Raw genomic sequence first — 24,741 nt, forward strand, 5'->3', positions numbered from 1 at the left:
AAAGAGGACGCGTGCCAAGCAAAACACACAGGGCCTGTACACACATACACACCACAGATCCCCTGCTCACATGACTGGAAGAAAAACAAGAGTGGCTATAATGCCATGCCACCATGCTCACCATCTGTTACTGCGCTAGAAGTGATGTCACATCCTGTCACATGGATGACTATTACCTGGGAGAAGGATGAAAATGTAAATGAACGCATAGTGCTTGGGTGCGTTTTTGCTGGTCAGTCTTATCTACAGTGCAGCAATATACTCTGAATAGCATTGTACCATATAAATACAACAGCAATATATAGCATATACTACAGAGCTTGCAATGCGCTAGTATTTAATTCTAAAATATTTCTATTTCACAGTCCCGTGTAGGTCAGGTTCTAGCTCTAATGAGTGTATGCAGACAGCACACATTCTCTATTCCTCTTCCTTTTTTCATCCTAATTCCCTGACTAGGATGACTATCTCTTTTTTCCCCTCTCCCTCTCCCTTACATCCTCTGAGAAAACAGCAGAAGTGTTTGGCTGAGGAGGCGTATCCAGGAAATAGTGGCAGGCCCTGACTTCCTGTGTGACAGGTGCACGATGCGGGGCCTGACAGCTGCTGTCTCTCCGCAGTATTCACTCTCTCTCTCTCTCTTTCTCTTAGGCTATGGCCAGCTGTAGCCTAGTACTGCTCTTGTTTGCGTTGGCCCTTGCGTCATTACAGCTTGCTGATTTATGGAGCACAAAAGACTGAAACCTGCCCAACTCACACACATGCAAAAACACACAAAAATATATACATAATCTATATATTTATTAATTTTCTCTTTTTCTATGAAATTGCTGAAGTAGTACAGTAAAGTACAGTGATCCGTAAGGATGTTACATTGACATGCACAATGATATTGAATAATTAACGGTAATAATTAATAGTATTGAATAATTGAATTTGAACTCTTTCAGTGATTGCACATATATTATTACTTTTAGTTAAAATTTCTCTCTTTTTGTTCTTAGTTGTCATTGCCCTAAATAACTTTCTCTTTATCAAAAGCCTTCATAAAAGTTACATCTACTTTATACTGTCTCTTGATTTCAATTAATTCTTTTTTTTAATTCTTGTGAATTATTTAAAATAATATAACATAAAAATGGATTAAAACAAGTGAAAAATAGAAAATGATAGAATTCTATAAAATCAATCAAATAAACAAAACATTGCAGCATAAACAATGTGGCAATTTAAAACAAAAATAAGGCAGGAAATTAATTAAAGAAGTAACTTTTATTTCAGAAAAATAGTTAAGAAGGATAAACTGGGATAAAATAAAAAATAAATGAACATAAGTCTTTGATCCAAAACCTAGTGGGCTGCCTACATAGGCAACATTTTAGGCTCCCTGGCAACTATGCTCTAATAATAATGAAAGTTTATTCAATATCCTTGTCTTTCTCTGTCCAGAGTGGGATCGATGCAGCTTTCAGAATTCTTTTTCATCCCTCTTAATAGACACTTTCAATACTATAAAGTCTCTTGTATTCATTTCCATATAGGAACATCCTCTTAAAAGTATCCACCCCTCCTCCATCTGGAACATTCTGTTATCAACAAAAATGTTTCTTCCAATTCCATTCGCTTTGAAAATGTTTCTTTTTTGTATAGAAATTAAACTTCCTTCTGGCGGATCCCTGGTTGTGGAACAATAACTTATCAGAGGAGACCCCTGCGTTAGATTAAGGTCTTCGTAAGAGACTGGAGCCGCAGTGAAATTCAGCTCAAACCCATTTCAAGAATGACAGGATAGTCCGGCGCTCTGCTTCTGTTTCCATGAGATAACGGCCGCTTTAATTTGTGCAAATACGCTACATCGTATGTCTCCCAGCCCCAATCCAGCCCAGAGCCCCTTCTCAATACTTTAACATCATTGTGAGGAGAATTGTATGTGTGTGTGAGGGCTTAATAACTGAACTTCATCTGTAGTTACCACTCAGAACTGGCTGAGGGCGAGAGAGGAAGTGAGGAACTAGCTTTATCACAGACAGGAGCGGTGATATGAACTTCCACACTGTTTGATTAATAAACCCCTCTACCAGCAGGGATTACTCCAGCTGGTGCCCTGTCTCTTAGTCATACGTACGCTGACAATGTATCCTTACATCCTCAAATCTTTTTTCCACCTTCTTATTTAGTGAGAGTCTGCTTATCATCCAAACAAAACAAGCCAACTCATAGTGGGAGCCATTTCTCAATGAGGTTTTCAATGTTCTCTATTTGATCAGATCAGATCAGATCTGTTTTTCATTACAGAGAAATGAGGATCCAACAATCTAGCAAAATCAGCAGTCTCTTGTTTCTTTGAGAAGCTTTTATCACTTACACTGTCAGTATCTTTCTCAAAATGCAAGCTTTAACCTGATTGGCTATTTTCAGTCCATTTCTTGGCGATTTCTATCAGCCGGATGGGAGACAATGAACATGTCAAGATCGAATCGCTTGATTTGACAATGTTTATGAACTTCTTATCATTATTAAAGATATGCAAGGCAGTTTTGCTCTTAAAAATTCTGATTTACTCACTCTTCAACATGGTTATTCACATGTCAATCAGGCAGTCTCTTCCTGTCTAAGTGGGAGGGTCTTGGCCAGAATAAGTTGCAGTGTGAACCAGACTTAATGCTGATAGGTCTATGGCTCGTATACAGAATTCTCCATTTTACATGCATTTATCTTTCTAAATCTGACCTATTTTGTCATTAAGATAGGACAACTCATTTACTTGTGAGAACACGTGGGAAAAGGGAAGAACGTGTGGACTGAGTGTATTTGAGAGTGATGTGGTTTCTCTCTCTCAGAGTGAACTCCCAGCTCCTACAATGTGGTGTAAATGTGTTTTTTGTTACCCCAGATGTTTGGAAGCTGGCCGGCTTCCCTGCTCTCTGACATTCTCCTTCTCCCGAGAGAGGCCGCTATGTCACAGTAATGTCAAACACATGCGCTCACCACACCGTCGCCTTCTTTCCCACTGTTTGGAGGGATAAACAGGGCTGAAACCATGGCAAATGCCCCTTTGCCCATCCTTGCTGCTCCCTCTCACTGGCACTCCAGCTGGGAGCCTGGGGTTGCCACGGTAGGACAACCAGATGGACTGCTGGGACAATTTGCCATAACAGAGCCTTCACCCCTGAGTAAGTATTGAGACACACTGAAATACAAATGTTGTGATCATGCGAGTATATTTATCAGCACCCCACTTAACTAAAAGGCCAATCAAATATGACATTCATCTGATGCTAAATTTGGACTGATTGTGTCTCTTCTCTTAGGCTACATTCAGACTGCAGGGAAAAGTGGCCCAAATCATGTTTTGTTAGTTACATGTGATTCTGATCTGGGTTTTTTTTTCCATAACAGTGTGAGCATCACTAACCACTTGGAATCTGATCTTTTCAATTCTTATTTGGACCACTTACATATGTAGTCCTAAATCAGACACAGGTCCAGTTTGCAGTGCGACCTCAGTCTGAAGAGTCATCTCAGAACTCATGTGACTTTTACATCACTCTAGATCAGGGATCCTCAAATCTGGACCATTCCTGCAGAGTTTAGCTCTAACCCTAATCAAACACACCTGAGCATGCTAATCAGAGTCTTCAAGATCATTAGAAAATCACAGGTAGGTGAGTTTGATCAGGGTTGGAGCTAAACTCTACAGCAGATTGGACCTCCAGGGTAAGATTTGAGGAACCCTGGTCTAGATGGACGTTCATGACAATTCTGTGTTGATGGGAGTCACTACAAAGATTTTACATACCAGTAATTCTTTGGTCACTCTGTGAAAAAAAAAAAAGTACATGAAAAACCTTTGCTCTCTTACTCTTTATCCTTACTTATCACCTGCGCACAAATTCTCTGGCTTCTCTGGAACATCCGCTTATAAATTAATGCATAAAGGCTGGCTTTCATATTTACTTGCGTAAGGCAGCATGCTGATTGTTGTGTTTATTATTGTTCTTTTGGCATGCAGGTCAGTTCATGACTGTGACCAGTTCACTCTCGATTCTGATATTGGCCACATTTTGAATATAATGTGAACAGCCAAACAAACAAGATCTGAGCAATAAGAATCAGAATTGAGCATTAAGACTTGCAGTATGAAGTCAACATAACCTTAGTCCCTTCCTTTATCTGTGACACACACACATTGGTTTTGTGGTGCAGGTTTTTTTATTTTATGCAATTTTCCAGTGTGGATCTGGAAGGCATTCCTTTCAATACATGCAACTTTGAAAAGAAAGGAAAAAAGACCCAGATCTTTTACTCAGCCTGAGAATCATTTCCTCACACCAGGACATAAGTGACACATAAATGCTCTCTCTGGCAGCTAATGTAGATAATAGACCAGGATAATCTCTACTGAGCTCTTCTAAGGACATCAACAAATAAACAAAACGGGTTCAAAAACCTCAGTTCTAAAGCTTGCGGACGTCCCCACCTGCTCAGGACTCATGTGACTGCACAATTGCATTAATGCATTATAAGAATTAGGATTAGTGTGTGATCTGACAACTCTCTAGACACTGGGATGGGTAGATAGCAAATACACTTCAATTAAAATTACATTGTTGTCAATTAAATTTGAATTTATCAAAAACACAGTCCAATGTTGATTTTACATAATTAAGGTAATCCAATTTGGAGAAATCAAAAATAAATATTAATGGGCTTTTTGACTTTAATTTATACATTCTAAAAATATCTGCATAAAAGCGGAGCAAAATATATTGTTAATATGGAGGAATTATAGGTAAATATTTTTCACAGGTGTTTTACTCGTATTTTGAATTACGCATCACATTATGTTGTGCTTTACGGATAAAGGGAATGTCTGTAAACTTATGTAAAACTACCAGTACCTTTTCTGTTTTTTACCGATTTTTTGTTTACAGTGTAGCAAAGTAAAACAGGAAGGAAAATAGGTTTGATGTATGATGCAGGTCAGAATCAAACCTGCATCTGGCTCTTTGTGCTCTCCACGCAGATGTACTACCCACTATGTCACTAGGACATGTTGTAGGATTTAAAACTATGTACCTGTGAGCACAAAATCCCCTTTGTGTGTGCACATGCACTCCTCAACAGGATCAGGATATGTTGCATGCCAGACTCGACTCTGCATACCTACAGTATGAACACAAAAGCTCTTTTTATGTCACCAACAAATACACAAACCACTGCGCAACTACAAAAAAACTTATATTTATGGATTTGAGTAACTCTTCCCATTGTATAGCTTCGTGCCAAAGAGGTAAACTTGTATAAACTGGCATTTTAAGTGAGGTGCTGCCACGTGTCGCTGGGGTTAGTTGTGTGAGCAAGGTCTTTCCTGCAGGTGACAGTCAGGCTACCTGGCCAAACAGGAGCCAGTGCTTACTGATCAGTGCCTGACCCCACCCCCTAGTTCTCTCACTCTCTCTTCCTCCCTCCCCCTGCTGCTTTGCCGGCCGTCTGCCTGCACCCATCTCCCGCCCACCGCCATCTGCTCCTCTCGTTAATTACGAGACGGCAAACTTCACCTGCACCCGCACTCAAATTACAATAATTACCTCCAGTGCACACCATGTCCCTGCTCCCATTGCAGAGCACTGCCACAAGGACACACTCTCCCAACCTGAATGCGGGCATCCTATATACTAGTAAATTTAAGATATATACCACAACCATAAACACTGACACCTTCCACATGACTACATGATAGTAGCAGTGTGAGCCTTTATGAATTCTCAACAGATCAGTGCTGGGTGTTGCACTGACAGTTTGAAATACACTTCCATTTCTAAACTTGATTTACACTGAGTGCAAATCATAAAGTTTAAATTTATAATATCTAAAGCGACTTCGATTTACAATTTTTTTTTAAGGATTTCTAAACCGTGGTGAACTTTTTTCCATTACTCTTTTTCTCTAAAAAGTGTATGAATTTTCTACTCTAGTAGTTTGTTTTTAATTTTTAAGCACATGCATTTTAGGCTTTATTAACATTCTTAACAGGTTTGTTAAGTGTAGACAGGGAGCAGGTAAGACTCTCGTCAGAAGCTGTACTGACTTTTCTATATAAATCTATTAAAGATGGCATGAAAGCAAATTGAATAATCACTCCAGATGAATGAATGGCTTTCTCTTAGTAGAGGTGCTTTAGTGCATGCAGCAGGGACATTTGCCTGTAAAAGCTATAAGGGCTATTTGGTGGTAATGTTTAAGGATAGTCTGTGGCCACAGCGCGGTTTCACCTTTAGACATTTAGCTGTTGGGAGAACTATTACCGTCTGTTCATTCATAATTCAGCTGCTCTTTACTGGGGTCAATTAAAGAGTAAAGTGGTGGTTTGCAGTGCAACAGCAGTAACATCAACGGGTGCTGACTGGGCTGGACTGAAGGACAGTTAAGACAAGTGATGTTGCAACAGATGATATTGTGGTTTCATCCATCAGCACACTGGCAAGGTTGCAATGAACAATTCATCATAATGCACTAGATCACATCTTAATTTTTGTGCTCATATAGACTAATCATTTATTAGATGAACAGGTGCAGAGATTGCTAGGCTGATGAGTGCTATAAATGTATTTTTTATAAGATTGAAGCCATCTGATGTGCATAAATGTGCTGCAATTTCTGCTTGTTCGTTTATTATTGGCCAGGTTTTTATTAATACTCTGTTGTTTTAAAGTAAACAATCTAACCTCTTTCAGAAAATCTGGAACAATTAAAGGATGCAATGTAAGTAAATTTCTGGCAGATCAGACCTAAGTGAAAAAGATCACCAAAATTCAAATTCAGAGGTTGGGATTGTTTTGCCAATCTTTGTTCCATTTTCTGTGCTCTTTTCACAAACCGTAACTAAAAACAAATAATTAGCCTACAGAAAGTTTGAGGAATAAATTTGGCATTATTCAGTATAGTTTTTATTTAAAATAGGCTATATTAATTGTGCCAATAATTTTGATTGATAATAACAGACTTTCTGTTGACTCCCAATCCGTATCTTAAATAAGCATCTACTTTCATTTAAAATAACTCATTTGAAAGAAACAATGTATACATTTTAAATAAAATAATTTGATAATGTTTGTATTGCATATGTATTTTGTACTTGCGTAGCATAGCCTATAAAAAACAAAATGCAACAAAGCAGGTAGGCTATGTCGTTGCGTTGATAATTTAATATCTATATTTCTGGACTGTACCAACATTACAAGCATTTTATAAAATCTTCGAAATAGCCGGTAATATTGAACGAACTAATTATAGATACACCAGAAGCATTACTTACTTTTGAAGGTCGAAGTCAAACTGAGGTATTTGCAGCAAAAAATAATCCACGCGAAAAATAAAAACAGAAAGAAACGGAGATTATTACACCTCGATTATCACCGAAAAAGGTGTGAACTTTCCAAAATTGAATAAAAAGCGTATATATGTCTTTTTATCAAAGAGTGTCTTAGAGAGAGAGTTCTGAACTCCTTTGGATTGCACGCGATGTTTTTCGTTATAGTAATAAATAATGAGGTAATTCAATTTCAGGAAACCGAAAATATATCATACGAAGCTAGAGCACAGCTTTAGTATTAAAGTAGTGAGACTTTGGTATTGCGTTCCTTTAAAATGTCGAAATCTTGAAACGTGTTGAATTTCTTAGTAAAAATGCACAGGGCGAAAAAAAGTTTCTCAAATCACAAGAAAATCGCTTCAGATTCAGTTCAGATCTCGCGTTCTTGGTGGTTTTTATACTGTACTCCACAGTAGATGTCCGCGATCCCTCCTATGAGACAGAAGATGTTTTTAATGTTGCCACTGATGCTCCATGTTTCCAAGCAGAAGTGTAGTGAATATAGTCTCTTGTAAATCCTCAAAGTCCTCGTCTACAGAAATGATTCAGGACGGAGATCTTCCCGTTAATACTCCAACTGCTCGTCGCGAACTCCCTCCACACTGAACCCGAAAACACGGTCCATTAAAATCATCATTCGTGTCCTAGATTACTGATGGTACACATTCTGCGTTGTTTCGCTCTGCACCATCTCGCGTTCTGGTTTATTTTTGTTGTTGTCAGTGGTTGGAAGCTGGTGTGTTTTCTAATGACCCTTCTGTCTGCGTTTAAAACACCATCTGGAGAAGAGAAGCGTTCTCCTGCGCTCCTAACCTCTCTCTCTCTCTCTCTCTCTCTCTCTCCTCTCTCTCTCTCTCTCTCTCTGTGACAGCTCCTCAGACCCACAAGCTGACAGCCTGCCTCCCTTGTGCTGTATAACCCCCTCTGATATTGAGGATTCCTAATATAATTCATATCACATTTTTAATAGACTTGCTATTAACATAATTAGGATGTGCCCACAATTTTCTGCAATTCTTAAGGGATCATAAGCACTGTCCCTGTCTCTGATAAAAATGTCAGATTGATTCTCAGGAGAGCAGTATTGATGGTCCTCCTTTCACAACGCCGGGCGTTTTTGCCAGGTTTTTAAACGCGTTTTGACTGTGCGCCGCTAGGGGCCGCTGTTTCCCCATATCAGTTCCTCACCTCCAAACACTCGCATTCATCAGGCAATTGACAGCCAGGCAGCTGGTGCCCGAAGCCCCATCGAGGGCATTCAAATCAGATGGAAGATATGATGTTTTTCTAACATAGTTACAAACTGAGCATTTCATTTTTCAGGAGCATCATGTGCTTCGTTTAAATATTCAGTCTAAGTGTAGACTGTTGATGGATGGTCCTTTACTTTCAGTAAATTATATAGTCTAAGTGTCAGCTACTGTCAATGCGTTTTAACAATATGTGTAGTAGGCCTATACTAATACTAATTTCAGATATTAAAGCAAGTGACATCTGGAAACAAATTGTGTTACATTTTTTCGAATAGTTTCACTGGTCCCAGATTTTTAGGGGATAAATTCACCTCAAGCTCAACCATGAAGGTTCATCATAATAAAATGGACATGTTCCGCTAACATTCGACAACCTCAGAGTGTCCAAATACATTTTGTCTTCATTTTGAACTGTATAACCATCGGTTTATCATTTTAAATCGAACAAATGCTTTGTAAAATGTTTTGCATTAAAAATAAATGGCACGTGGTTTAATCTAATGCAGTGACATTCATATTTTGACATTCACATGTGTCCATATATCCATATATATTTGAGACTGCTTACCAGGTGCTTATAAAACTATAATTTTCATGAACTATTTATTCTGAGACCTTGACAAATAACGTTCATGCAGCTAAAGTCTATGGTGCACTTCAACTGAATAGCAGAGCAGTTACTTGTGTGATTCAAAGAGGCGCATACACCAACTATGAATATGGATAAGAGATGGCATTTCCACAGACATTTTCAGCTGTATTTGAATATGAATATGATTTATTCTTCTTGTGGTTTGGGCAGAATATTCAATGCAGAATGTATTCCTCCTCCTGAGGTATTGGCGGAAAAGCTCTAGTAAATACAGCTGCTGCTAAAAAATTGACCAACTTCTTCTCCAAATCCCCACCCCACCCCACCCCATCCATTTTGTTCAGTTGATTCCCCCATTTTTGACTGTTTAACCATCACCGCACCTGCTAGCCATTCACTGGCGTTGTGACTCAGTTTTAGGGGGAGGTATGGTGTCACCGCAGGTGAGCCGATGAGAAATGCACATCTGCCTTTCTTCCCTCACCAATCAGAAATGACAGGATGTAAAGACTTGTAAACAAACATAGTTAGCGCTGCTCTGCTGTTGGAGAAAGTGCCGGTGGTGTAAAGTACACAGAGACAGCTGCCCCATGCCTTCTTTAGTCCCACCATTCCACTTGCCTGATCAGCTTGAGAAGGCTCCAGTCAAAACACTCTGAGAAATTCACAACTCTAACATAAGTCTATAAAGCAGAAGTCATTTTATTACAGTGACCCCTTGGATAATGCTTTAAAGCATCATGAAATCAAACTTGGAAAAAGGATCCTAGTCACTTTAAGAAACATATCTGAGTTTATTTAAACAATTTATGTCCATATTATAAAAAATAAATAAATAAATGTTTGTCATTTTAGTTGTGATGTTAACCATAGTGTTCAATTCTGTTTTGTTTTTCAACCACTCCTATCTGACCATCTGGAGAGACCACCTTTTATGATGGATAAAATCATCGAATTTGACCTACTTTTTTTCTTATTGAATATGATGTTTTACCTGGGAATATGTTACATCACACAAGTAATATGAGTTATGAGCACTTCATTGACTTAAAGGGATAGTTCACACAAAAAAATGAAAATTCTGTCATTAATTACTCACCCTCGTGTCCTTTCAAAGACCTTTGTTCATCTTCAGAAAACAAATTAAGTTGTTATTTTTGTTTTCTTTGCGCACAAAAAGTATTCATTAAAGTATAAAATTACTATTGAACCATTGATGTCACATGGACTATTTTAAGGTTTCTGGGCCTGGGAACATTTCAGTTACATTGCTGTCTATGGAGGGTCAGAAAGCTCGGATTTCATCAAAAAATATCTTAATTTGTGTTCCAAAGATTAATGAAGGTTTTACGGGGTTGGAACTAGAGCCCTGCGCGGGACTATTTTCTTAAACCCGCACCCGCCCGCTCCCGCAACCTGCGTATTCCACTCCCGCCTGTGACCGCAATGTTTGTGTCCACTCCCACCCGCTCCCGCGGACTTTCTCTCAGAGCTTTTAAAAAATGTTGGCTACACAAATACTCAAATATTCATTCAACGTAACTTCCAGAATAGCAGGCTTTAAACATGATTGCGTTTAAATAAGATGAAGTAATGCTAAACCAAGCACCACACCTGTCAAAAACATTTGATTTTTTTTTTTTTATTAGCAACATTAACCGTTAAAACAAAAGCACAAATAGCCGCACCTCAGTTTTTAAACGTAATGTCACCGTTCCTTGCTGGTCACCCGCAAAAAATTTTGACCGCCCACTCCCGGCCGTAGCAAAGGTAAAAAAATAAACTATCCCTTTAAGGGAAGCGTGTGAAAAGAGCATGTGTGTGGGAGTTTACCAGTGGTTATTGTATGTGTGTGAAGTAAACTGATGTCAATGGAATTGAACACTACGCTAGATCAAAACTCTCAGCCTTGAGAAATCCTGTAAAAAGAGCAGCCCTCATTGCACTGGCTCCACATCTCCTTCTCTCATGACAGCTAATTCCCAGTTCACAGATATTAAATAAATCCTCTATGACTTGAGTCTCTACACCCATAATTCTTAATCCACCATACTGATATGTGGTCAGCTCTGGTGTGGACATGCAATATCTACCCAGATATTTGAGGATTTTTCTACAACTAAATGCAATTTGGCTACATTTATGGATGTGTCAGTCTATGCTGCTCTTGCAAGGGCAAATGTCTCAAATTTATCAAGTGTGAAGTGTTAGGATCTGTCTGCTGCGAATACACCCTGGCTGTGCCTGAAACTAAAGCAGTTGCCTTACTGCCTTGTTACCCAGTGTTTTGTGTATGATTGTTCCTCCTAAGAAATTTGGGTTTAGACTGGCTTGCAAGGCAGTGTAACATTATGTCTAACGATCTACAACACATTTTAATGCATTTTAAAGACAAGAAATTTTTAAATATGAAGTGCTTTATTCTGGGTAAAAAAAGAGTTATATACTGATAAAAAATGGAAAAAAAAATGGACATGAATAATTTTATGCATCTAAACACAAAAAAGGACAATTTTTTTGACTCGCCATCCACTGAAACACAAACTGGATTGTGGGATATCTGTGAAGAATGTATCTATATGTATATAAATACTAGGTTCAGATGTGTCTGCCATATGGGCTGCATTTTTAAGGTTTAGCTACTGAAACATGCTTTTTTTTTTAAAGATTGCTACAAGGGATTTTAAGTGAATCATCAAAGACAAAGATAATAAGACTCTGAAATCCTCTGTGATTCATTGATCCACTGTTGGAGCTGAAAACTAGATGCAACATGAGGGACCCTAGTTAAGTGATTATTTTATTGTTAGGTGATTTTTATGTTAAGGGTGGTAAGAAGTAAAGACAGCGAGAGACAGTGAGCATAATTATTTGTGTGACAGCACAAAACCCAAACATCTTACAGTCATTCTAGACTGTATGTAGAGGTGCTTCAGCCCCTTGTCCTTCATCTAAGCTATACGTTAAAATACCCTGAGAAAAACTCTGTCAACACGTGGCTGCATCATTTACTGAAAATCTTGGGACTGGGAAGAGCTTATTCATGGGCTCTCCATTCCTGTGAAATTTCTAAATTTGCAGCCAAATATGTCATCATAACTGATACAGTATTCCTCTGCTGACAAGTACATGCAGTTTTAATTGGTTTACAAAAAAATCATCAGTTAGGAAAGTATTCTGACCTTGCACTTAATCCACATGTTCTGCTTGAGATCTGAAAGACCCAAGACCCTTAATAACAAGCAGATAGCATTGAAGTATTAGCTTGATACTTCAAAAATATTCAAATGAATAAAAAAGATACATTACACTGGAGTCTCGTAGATGCCAGATCTAAAACATGGCAGCAATTATTTTTCAGATTTTCTGATTATTATTTTGTAGCAGTTCACTGCTGTCAGTTATTTACTTGAGTTGTTTAACTATATTTTTCTCCAATTTGTTTTTGTTGGTTTCAAACTGACCCAAAACATTAAATTTCTTGAAAACATCAACCTTTCTGAAAAGTAAATACCAACTTTGTGATAAAACAGAGCTTCAGTAATATCTGTTGACTGGAATTTGATTAGGTCAGGGGAACATATTAAAAGTATTTGAAGAGAAAACAACACATTTTTTTAAATATTATTATTTCTAATAATATTACAGCAGGGTTTTCTGTGTTTTCTTGTTGGTTGTTTGCTATTAAGGGACCGAGCGAGTCTCTGTGACAACTTTATGATGCCTAGATATCGTTATGGGGCTCTCTTTCACTGTAAATGTATAGGATTTTTTCTTTCCTCACTGATGGTGATGCTTGCCTTAGCAAAGACCACTAAATAGAAACTTTAAAAAAAGGTTTATGTCTTCTGCTTCTTGGATTTGTCTACTAAGAAAAGGATTCATGGAATTGTACATGTCTCCTCTGGAGTTTTATAAGAGATCTCAATGAATCGCTTTTTGTATTCCCCAATTGTAAGTCGCTTTGGATAAAAGTATGTAAATGTAAATGTCAACAAGATCACAACGATATCTGTGTTCAGATTGGCAAGATACCAGAGTCATTTTCTGTATGGTTCAAACTTTATCTAATTCTTTTATATTTTCTCTCACATGCATTATATTTATGCTGCTACCTCAATAGAGTACTATCAGCAACAGGATGAGTTCCTGGTTGTCTGGGAGACGGATCACTGGTTGCCTTGGGTCTTGATGTAGTGTTTATGGCCCTCTTCCCTGCTGGGGAGTTATGGCCCTGCCTGTCCTACCCTGTCAGGTCATTCTATGGCCGCACATGCTGCTTACACACTCCTGCTAAACCTTTTACTTTGAAGCTATGGCTGAATAGAAGGTGTTAAATAAAAGGGATGGGTGAAGCCAAAAAAAAAAAAAAAAAAAATTATACAGCCCAGTTTTATGCTCTATTGCATATGAACACTTCTATAGTAAGACTCCTGTTCTGGTCATAGTGGAGACACATTTAAAAAAAATCTCCAAAGTGCACAAAGGGTTATTTTTTGACCCAAATGCTGGTTTGAGACTGCTTGGTAGGGAAGCTGGGTTAATTTTGCCCAATTTGGGTTGATAATCAATAACCCAGTGGTGCTGGGTTGGGAAATGCAGATAGCAAATAGTAGGCTATGCATGTCACACAAGTTCAAATAAAACCGGTTATCTTACCACTACGCCTATTCGGGTTCATAAGACTTATAGGAATATGGACAATAGATAAAAATTGAGAACTACCTGCAACGAGGAGTGTGTTCTTTTCACACCCAAATCACTCGAGTGGTGACCAGTGACTGGTGAACAGGAACTGAACGAGCCAGAATAGCTCTTGAAAGGAGTGATTGAAATGCTTTAAACAGAGGGTAAAATTCTGTCAGTTCTCTATTAATACTTGCAGAATTTATTTATTTATTTATTTACAAAATCTGTCACTGGGGTGTTATGTTTTCAAAATGTACGCTTTTTTTTTGCCTTTTTTATTCCTAAAGGATGCATATTAGTACCAGAAAGGTACTGCACCAGTAACTTTATATCTGTGTTTCTTGAAAGCACTCAAAGCCTGATGCTTTGGCCACAGAAGAACTATTTTTGGCCAAGTAGTGCACAACACAATGGAAACAAGGCACAACAGAAACAAACCACACAACTAAATGATCACAACACAATAGAAATAAGCCACAACACAACGAAATTATCACAACACAATGAAAACAAGCCACAACACAACAAAATTATCACAACACAATGGAAACAAGCCACAACACAACAAAATTATCACAACACAATGGAAACAAGCCACAACATAACAGAAACAAGCCACACCACAACGAAATTAGCACAACACAACGGAAACAAGCCACAACACAATGAAATTTTCTGATGAAGAGAGTCTAAGATCGAAACGTCACCTGTGGTGAGAACATAAATATGTTTGTATTTCTGGAGCTATGGTGTGCCCACTTTGATTTTCTGGTTCATATTCTTGTGTGGTGGAGCACCCACATTGAGCTTTTTGCCTATTGGATGTGCGCTCTTGACTAGTAATAATAATAATAAAAAAAAAAAAACTTAGCATCTTGGGTCAAACATTTAACCCAACCCAGCTGGGTCAAACATCTCACATTGGGTTTATTTTTAACCAAGCATTTTTTAGAGCGTTACGCTACAGGAAGTACAACGGGGCTGCGAGATTTCAACATGCACATAGTTACATAGAGTTTGTTTCTGGCCTTAGAACAGTGGCTCTCAAAGTGTGGTACGAGTACCATTAGTGTTACTCAGGCTCACTCTAGTGGTACACAGAGGAATCACTAAATTAAATATAAATTAACGTTAAAACACAATGGCCCGGTTTAACAGATAGGGCTTAGACTAAACCAGGATTAGGCCATTGTTCAATTAGGAAATTTAAGTAATTTTTATTAACATGCCTTAGAAAAGAAAACATTACTGGTGTGCATCTTGAGACAAAACAAAGGCACTGATATATTTTAAGATCAGTCAGTGCAAGTTTCTTTCAGTTAAAACAGCTCAGACTTACACTTTAGTCTGTGACTAGGTTTAAGCCTTGTCTGTGAAACCGGGGGTAAACATATTAATTAAATCTTTATTTGAGGGTTTTTTTTTTTTTTTTTTACATTTAAGTACAGTACAGTTTTTATTCAAGTTTAAGGTAAACACGTTTTAATTTAATCATCTTTTAAGTTTTTTATTTACCTGTTTGTAAGCACTGTGCGGTGTTAATGTTCTAACTGTGTATTTGCAATGTTAAAGTGGCTGACAACAACAAATATTCGTATTAGGAATACAACTGCCTCGTTTTTGAACTGTGCAGAGCAGTAGCTGAATAGGTAGGCCTACTATGCTACTGTATTTTAATGTTGGTGATTATGGTGGTACTTGGAGAGCCAAATGTTTTCTGAGGTGGTACTCGGTATTAAAAGTTATAGAACCACTGCCTTAGAGTGTCAAGAACCCCTTGAGCAAAAGGTGCAGCATGGGGTTCTTATCGTCTTGACAGTGGTTTGATTGACAGTGCAACACTCTCATGGGGGTACGCTCGTAGACAGCCCGTCAATGTCAGTGCCTGACAGGTCCTCCTTCCTAGCTTCATTTAGGTCTTTGTTGATGTGACTACAGCACTGCTCTCTACACTCTTCCCAGTGATCACTTTGAGGACGTTTCAAACCTCTCCATTATGAGCCACTATCTCTATACCTACACCACCTATCATACATTGACCTTCATCTAGTGGCATTAAGAATGTCCTTGTCTGTCTTTCTTTCTCTCTGCATCTGATGGAGTGGCAGAGATGCTCACGTCTGATTGGGCTTATTGTGTCCGTATGGAAATGATGGTCTCTACGGAGGCAGAAATAGAGCAAAAAAGAAAGAGAAAGCACGGGTAAGGGTTTGCAAGATGGAGATTTTTTTTTTTTTCACTTGCACATTATAAATCCTTTCCTGTGGCTGCAGTCGCCATCCAGAGTGCTGGAAAGAGATAAGACGGGGTGCTGCCAGAGAAACACAGCTCTTTTGTCCTCTCCCTTTGTCCTCTCCCACTGAAGCTCCGGCATTCAGCAGCCCTGTTGAGTCACCCTTACAGACTGGAGTAAATGAAAGTTATTTTAAGCACAGCCGCTCAGAGAGGGACGTTATCTAATGAGAAGGTGGCCACAGGCAGTGCAACGAGGAATGGAGTCATCCACTTTTACACTGAGCAAGGCGCACTGCGGAAGCAGATGTGTCGCCAGCATCTTTCTTCATTGCTATCAATGTTCTGAATCGCAGAGATTAAAAGAAGATGCAATGATGAAATGTGTGTATGAGCATGTTTCTCAGCAGGGTGACGCTGATAAAGAGAGGATGTGAGACAGGACAGGAAGTAATGCAGAATCTGTTGCGTTATGCACTTGATGATGAAATGTTTTGTGCTGAACGTTCTCACCCTATCACCAGGTCAGCCATTTACTGTGAAAAATATGTAATGTTTAAAATAAAAAAAGAATAGATTTTTTAACTACAAAATAGAGAATTCATAGTGAAAAGGATAAAAGGATATTTCAAAGGATATTTAAAAGGATATTTCTTCAAAGAAGACACTTTGAAGGGGTTTGGGAACCAAACAACATTGGAGCCCATTGACTTCCATCGTATGATTAAAATGTACTGAGGCATTTCTCAAAATATACTCGTTTATGTTCCACAGAAGAAAATAGTATGTAGGAGCAACATAAAGATGAGTAAATGAGTATTTGCTCATTTTATTAGTATTTTGGAACAACATAAGGATGAGTATAATAACAGAATTCATTTTCGGGTGGAATATCCCTTAATAGGGAGGCAAGGATAAGTAACCATGACGCAAAATTTGGAGGGTGTAACATTGTAACATTTGTATTTAAAAACAGCAGTAACCGTGAATTTTTTTATTTTTTTTGGCCTGGTGATAGCACTATCATTTAGCAAAAGAACACTCACTACTGTACACTCTTTGGCTCACAGTTAACAGCTTAAAATGCCAGTTTGTATCTGTCCTTTTGGCAGTGTGTGACTTCCAGAAATGCAGATTAAGGTCAGTGCTCTTTCATGCACTGTAACTCATGTACAGACACTTAATAGAGCCTTTAGTTGAGTTCTCTCAGTCAACATAAAATCAAGTTTTACTGTGCACAATACATGATACATACAGTACAGATATAACCAGATATGAGGCAGTGAGAATAATGATAACCATTAAAATATCTATAGTATTTAGGCGCTGTTTTAGGCTACAGTCTTTCTAAAATCTTGCCAAAGAATGACAGAAATGTGATGCTTTTATATGTACATGTAGATCATTATCTGATTATTAGATAATAATGGCAATTTCTCTGTTGACTTTAAGTCATCTTTTAACTAATTTAACTTCAGTTAGTTAAACACTTATTTGCTGTTTTTAAAGTAATCTATGAGAAAATCCAAATTCTTATTAAAATCTCTGACTTATTCATTTATTTTTTATTTTACTCAAGAGAAAAATCAGAGAAGTAGGAAATGCAAAAGTCTCAATTTCCTCTTCACTCAATTACATTCCTGTTTAGGATAAACAATTGACATCCCATTCAGGCGGTGATCTCATTTGTGAATTTTCTTTCTTTCACGTCTCCACTGGTGTGATGTGAATTGTGGAAATTGTTGAGTTTTCATGTGCACATCTGTGCATGGATGTGCCCTCGCAGGTGCGCATGTTGATAGTTAAACCCTGACTTTGGGTTTGTGCGTTCAGGCAGTTTGCAGTGCTGGGACTAGAGATAGCAAGAAGAGAGGGTTGATGCACAGTATCAAGTTGTGAACATCTGTTCCTCATAGAGACCACAAAGCTGGTGCAGAGGAAATAGAAAGAATAACTGCTTTCTGCCTTTCTGTCTAACTCTTTCTCTTGCTTGTTTTGTCTCAATCTCTCCCCCTCTACCCCTGTCCTTTCCCATTTTGCATTCTCACACTCACACGTAGAGACATGCTGAGACCCATTACTAGAAATCACAGTGGTGGTATGCAGGAACAGTGATGGTGTCAAATGGTGAGGTACTTGCTTATGCACCACGAATAATTACCACATTTGGTTAAATTGTATTTAACCAAAGGACATGTCAATGCCATGTCCAAAAAAAGTGTTTTAGATTTTGGCCAAAACAAGGTCCTATAAGGCAGCATTACTATTCAGCCAACCTTTTGGAAGAGCCTTGAAATGGGATCAAATGATGCCAATTGCTGCATTCAAAATCACATTTAAAGACGTGGGAATACTCAAATTTAAATTCACTGAATTCTTGGAGTTCAAATCTCAACTGAAAACCTGTTATTCTTCTTAAGTGATGCATGTAGTCACTCTCAATTAGGTCTACTGTATTATTGAAATACTTTTTTGTCTATGCATTATCATCATTTTGTCCTTGCCTACCACTGTGCATTGTCTGGATCACCTGGATCACTGTTGGAAAGCATTATTAAGCTCTGGAAAGGTGCTATATAAATTAAATTATTATTATATAGTAGAGTGCTGCAGAGATTATGCATTTTTAGGCCAAAACCCAGAAACTAGTTAGCATTTTAGCACTTCCAGCTCCTTTGTCTAAAAGTCAATTAATTTTGAATGGGTTTTTGGTTAAATAATGATATTTATCTATGATACACACAAAAAATAAGGTCTATGATACACAAGCTTCATGTTTTATTTTCATGTTTTATTCTATGGCATAAACTACATCTCTAATAAGCCCTTGTGATTTTTTAAAGCTTTTCCATGTCTTGAAATGCCAGTTGCTAATAAGTGGCTAAATGGATTATATATATATATATATATATATATATACATACGCACACACACACACACACACACACACACATTATATATGTATATATATATATATATATATATATATATATATCTTTTACTTCTGCTGATTGTATTTGGGCTTTAGGCTCCAAAATTATAAATGTTGTGCTCATTTGTAAAGATTATTAAAATAGCAAAACATCATCAACTTTGGTGATCACAGAGCAACTAATCCAAAAGCTTTTCTAAAACTAATCCAAAAGCCAATAGAAAAATCTATTAGGTTTTTGTCAAGGGAACCATGTGATGCTACCTTCCAGGTTGGCTTACAAAATTAAGTCAGCACTGCAGCACTTAATGCACCTCAACGTTATGAGTCAGATGTATAAGTTATGTTTTAGTGGTTATTTTTAGTGAAGGAGGTGGTAGATTTACATATGACAGCTATGTTGTCTTAAAATATTGAGTTGAAGCCCAGTAAGTTTTGGAACAGCCATACTGAACCCTTCCATCTTCTACAGATCATCATCTCTTGTGAGCCACATGCACCTAAAATAACACCTCCATGAGTGTTTGACCAGCACTGCATTCCAGAATATCAGTGAAGTTGAACAAATTATTGATTTACACTTAATGCTGGAAAAACATTCAGGACATTCCTCTGTCCTCATTTCCCCTTCAAGCATGGTCAGCCCTTAACACACATACAGCACTGTTAGCTATGCTAAGATGCTAAAGCACTGGCCGACATATCATCCAAGCATACATATTCAAATAGCTCTGGATTAGTGCAGCTAAACTCTCTGCTGCCTGTGATAGGAAAGAACTAGACTTTGTTTTGATAATTTTTCCCTCTTTTTTTCCTTTAAGAATTTCAGAGTCTCGATTCGGCTCCCCCATCTTGTTATATGTGTGGTGGGTGGCTGTTCTGTTTTTTCATTGCAGACTGGTGTGTATGCAGTGTGTGTGTGTGATGATAAGGCACAGGGAGAGAAGCCAGCGCTCTGACATCTCTCCACCGCCGTGGTTATCGTTTCACCACAGCTGTTGCCCAAGTCGCACCACATCTGCCGCCTCACAAGAAGCTTCGTCGCTATCGCCCAACATCAAAAGCCCCTTCATTACCCAGTTGTTGACTACACCTCCCATCAGCCCCTTCTCATACGTGTACGCACACCTAGATAGGTAGCAGTACATGAGACAAAGCACCACTGTTTACAAGCTCCAGGTCCTTTCTTTGTAGCTGAGCAGCGGGCTGGTCTTAGGGACGTTTAGCTCGCTGCCTCAGCCATTTTATCACTGAATTACAGGGGATGTTTATGACTAAGCCTAATTATACCGCACTTATTAGAGAAACGTGTGCAGAGCTCATTATTGCCAAGAGCCGAGCACCGCCGCAGGTAATGTGCAATGCTGTATATTACCTTTCAACGCAACCTAAAACCATGTTTGCCTTTAGGCCATAAAGTGCAACTTTAGTTGCACTTTAGCTTAGAATTCTAATATTGGTCTCAAGTGGCTTTAGAGTTCTCTGATATCATGAACACTGTTTGGAGGCAGTTACATGATTTGTTGGGTACTAAAATGTTTTTGCTATTATCTAACTGGCAGACTGCACAAAGAAGTCAAAAAGTGTACAAACAAGTAAAAACAAGACTTTTTCCCAGAAGTACCAGATTCTTGTGCCCTGGCTGCATAGCTGGACTCCAGCATTGTGGATGTTGTTCGCCAGCATGGCATCCCACCAGACTTCTCAACTAGCATACTTAGAGTTTCTTGGTCAACCACCATCTTGATCGACCACTCTGACAACCTGCATTTTGTTTCTTTCACTCACCTGTGGACTGTCTCTTAGACATGTGAGCAGGCAGGGCCAATCGATGAAGGGCTCGTTTATCCAGGGTAACACTGTGACTGGTCAGCATGACTGTTGGCAGTCTGGGTGCAGTGAGAGCGGTGGAAGGCGCTCTCCTGGTCCCTGCCCTGTTAAGTCTCTTTGCATGGATCTCTCCAGCCATCTCATCCCAATGCATCAGCTTACAGAGTTCCACAAATAAACTCCTCAAGTGTTTCAGTGGCCCGCAGGATACTCACAATCAGCTAGCTAGTTCCCCCTGAACAGTCTGTCGTGTTGTCCAGTTCAGTAACCTACGCAAATGTCTTCAAGCATGGACAATCGCACAACTCAATGGGAAGACCAGACGCAAGACTCACGCCCCCATAGAACTGAAAAAAGTTTGCTGATCACAAACCTTTTCCTTTCCTCTCTTTAGCTTAGGTAGCAATGCCGGTGTCGTAGTCCAAAATTTATGGGCTTCTGGGCAAACAGTGATATTCTCTGTCACAGCAGGGAACGTGTAGTGAGCGCATGTTCCTCCCGCTAGCCTCTCTCTCTCTCTCTCTCTCTCGCTCTCTCTTTCTCTCTCTCTCTCTCTCTCTCTCTCTCTCTCTCTCTCTCTCTCTCTCTCTCTCTCACACACACACACACACACACACTCTTTATCTCTTTCACTCTCTTTGTAACAGCTCAAAAGGAAAGGGTGGTATGGGTGGCATAGAGATCAGCCTGACTGTGGGCTGAGACTGTACTTCAATTGAGCAATACACCTTACATTACTTACATATTTTCCCAGAACTGAGTTAAAGCTAATGAATGTCTCCTTTTGGGAACAACCAGGAATGCTCACAGTTGTATTTAAAAAAGTTGTTTATTCTAAAAGTTTCCTTTTAGAGTTAAGGTTAGTCTTTAATAATGTATAAATGAAATAACTTTATATAAAAAAAATAATTCTATATATGTCCTCAGCTAGACAAATGTCTGTGTCCTGTCCCCATGTGAGCAGGTGGTTCCCCAGGAGAAAGTAAACAGTGCTGAGCGGCTGTGATAGCTCACATCCAGGCTTCCTCTGGCAGGAACCAGCTGTGTCTGTGGGCAGATCATTCTTCCTGTTCCTACCGGACAGTAGGGCTCCTCCTGGTGCCCTTACTTCCTTTCTAACACCTCCTAGAAGTTTAAAGAGGTTCAAGGCCGAGAATCTCTGTAGCAATCTCATCTGAAGGCATGTTTCTTATGTCTGAAGGCATATTGCAACATGGACAGGGTTTTTTTGCTCATTTCATCATAGTGTTTAATATTCAGACTCACATGCTTTACATATTTATGTTATTACATTGTTATGCAGTTGGCATCTGCAGAGTTAAGAGTAAAAGTATTTTTCTTTTACATTTTGTGAAGAAAATGTGAGGTTAGGGCATTTTCGATAGTTACTTGGACATTGAAATGCAGTTTCTAAGGTGTTGTGGTTTTTAGCAGGTTGATATGTGTTTGCTAGAGGTTTAGGTTGGTTGATTCAAAGTAGTTCCTATGTTGCTTACTGGCATCAAACATCCCATGTCTCTAGTATAAACTGATCTCTAGAAAATGATCTGAAAATGTTAGAAAAGGAATAGCACGCCTCTCTTAAATAACCTACAAGATTTAAGGTGCCATTCCTGTCTGTTAAACAGTGAAGGTTATTACACTGCTTTCATATGCCTAATCCTAAGTATGAGCATTAGTAATACAGTTTGCCTTAGCTGACACCACTAAAATAACTTTTTTAGAAGAGATAATGGAGAGAGAGAAAATTAGAAATTTTAGAAAATTAACATATGTTCTTTTAAAGGCTTGAGAGTAGCAGCCCTGCGGCCCGCCTCAGTAATGCTGGTACTGAGAAATTAGCTTGTGTACAGCTGTGACCCACTGGCCTCCACAAACACACACACACTTACTCAGAGGACAGAAGTGAAAGGGGATGTGCACACAGATGCACCGGCTGTCACTGCCAAACTCACACAGATGGTGGCCAGCAGAGTGGATATGAGAGTAGTGTATATGCGTGAGTGTGAGAGTTTGGCCATGTGTTACAGGTGGAAGTTTTGTAACAGAGTGCTAAGTATAAAATATTTTTGTCCCCCATAACCACAAAATATTTTAGGGACTTTCCTTGTGTGTACACAGTGGAAAATGTTACGCTCAGAGGTTGCTCTTTCAATTGTATCTACATATCAATGTTGTCTCAGATATTTCAGATATTTAGTAACACCCAGAAATAAGCAGATACGAGAATCCAGGAAGAGCATAATCAGAGAACTAATGAATACTGTGTTACAGCTTAGTTTGCTGATGATAAAACATAGACTCACATTAAGACAAGATCTAAATAAGAACCGAAGAAAGAAGGCTGCATATACATATGGGAAAATTAGGAACTAAACAGGTGATAAACATGTGTTGACATGAAACCTTAATAAACAGGAAAATAATCCCAGGAAATGTAAATACAGACACAGAAACAAAATATGATAGCACTTTATTTTACAGTCCTGTTCCTCATGTGCATACTATGTACTTATTATAGTAATTATAATAACTAGGTACTAACCCTGAACCTACCCCTGGACTTAACCCTACCCGATGTAGTTACCTTATATTACCAGTACTTTCTTAGGCAATTAGTCGTATGTGGGGCAGTTGTGGCCTAATGGATAGAGATATGGACTTGTAACCCAAAGGTTGTGGGTTCGAGTCTCAGGTCTGACAGGGATTGTAGGTGTCAAGCTCTCTCTCCACCCTCAATACCACGACTGAAGTGAGACCCTTGAGCAAGGCACCGAACCCCCAACTGCTCCTTGGGCGCCGCAGTATAAATGCCTGCCTACTGCTCCGGGTGTGTGTTCACAGTGTGTGTGTGTGTGTTTGTTCACTACTGCTGTGTGTGCACTTGGATGGGTTAAATGCAGAGCACAAATTCCGAGTATGGATCACCATACTTGGCCACACATCATCCTTCCTTTTTAAGTACATGTAAGTACACGTACTGTAAAATAAAGTGCAACCCAAAATACAAACTAAAACTCCAGCACAATATTAAAATAAGAGTCAGATAAGAGTCTGAACATAATAAAACACTGATAATACATGACAATGTAGAGATTTCTGTAATTTGAGTGTGTGTCAAATCTGAGCCCAGTGTGATACATTTTAGAAATCCCTTAGAAAGTCTTCCAAGAGAAATTTAGATTTCACAAAAATGTACATTTGCTGTTATAATGCCACTGACATCTAGAAGAAACAACTGAGATCTCATCTGATTTTTTTTTTTTATGGATATGAAGGCTCATACATATGCTCAATATACAGTGACGCTCTCTTGAAACATTATGGCTTAAACATAAGAGTCATTTATATTCATCACAATAACACAGTTTATTGCTCTGCTGGAACCTGAATGGGCCAGATGTGTGTTTGCACCTGTGCTGTTGTATGTTTGTTTCTCTCACCTTATATATGCACAGACAACTGCAACTTTCTTCTGTACTGCTTGATGTCTTAAGCAGGAATCCCTGTACTCCTACTTGGAAAAGTACAAAAGTGCACTTAATGTTAGCTTCCAACTTGAAAACTCAAATTGAAAATCTCAATTAAGCATAGATGTGGATGTGTGTTTCTTCACATGAGCATGGTTGCACTTAGATAAATGGAAACATACAGTAGTTTTTCAGCAAATCATTCAACACAATTTTTAAAACTAAATAACAAATGTTTGCAGAAACAAGAGTATGAAATGTGGTATGATCGACACCTGCAAATCTAACAGTAGTGCATTTTGTTCCTTCATAGAGTTTATTATGAACAAACATATTGCTACATTTCCGGAAGTCAGCATTATCAAGTA

The 24,741-nt window shown here is 38.6% G+C and overlaps 1 protein-coding gene across 8 annotated transcripts in view; it reads right to left on the reverse strand.

Moving 5' to 3' along the window:
• Positions 1-21,540, reverse strand: part of cbfa2t3 (CBFA2/RUNX1 partner transcriptional co-repressor 3) — a 47,464-nt gene extending 25,924 nt beyond the window's left edge. For 2 of the 8 annotated variants that reach the window (XM_079374949.1, XM_079374948.1), the window contains exon 1: positions 20,862-21,540. In XM_079374949.1, coding sequence (XP_079231075.1) covers positions 20,862-21,057 — 196 coding nt within the window. In that variant the 5' untranslated portion in view covers positions 21,058-21,540. Of the gene's footprint in view, positions 1-121; positions 177-7,318; positions 8,204-20,861 lie in introns of those variants that run through there. The other 6 variants (XM_079374955.1, XM_079374953.1, XM_079374951.1 and 3 more) reach the window with 6 other exon arrangements.
• Positions 21,541-24,741: the final 3,201 nt, after the last annotated feature.

Source organism: Barbus barbus, assembly GCF_936440315.1.
Source record: "Barbus barbus genome assembly, chromosome: 2".
Taxonomy (NCBI): Eukaryota; Metazoa; Chordata; class Actinopteri; order Cypriniformes; family Cyprinidae; genus Barbus; species Barbus barbus.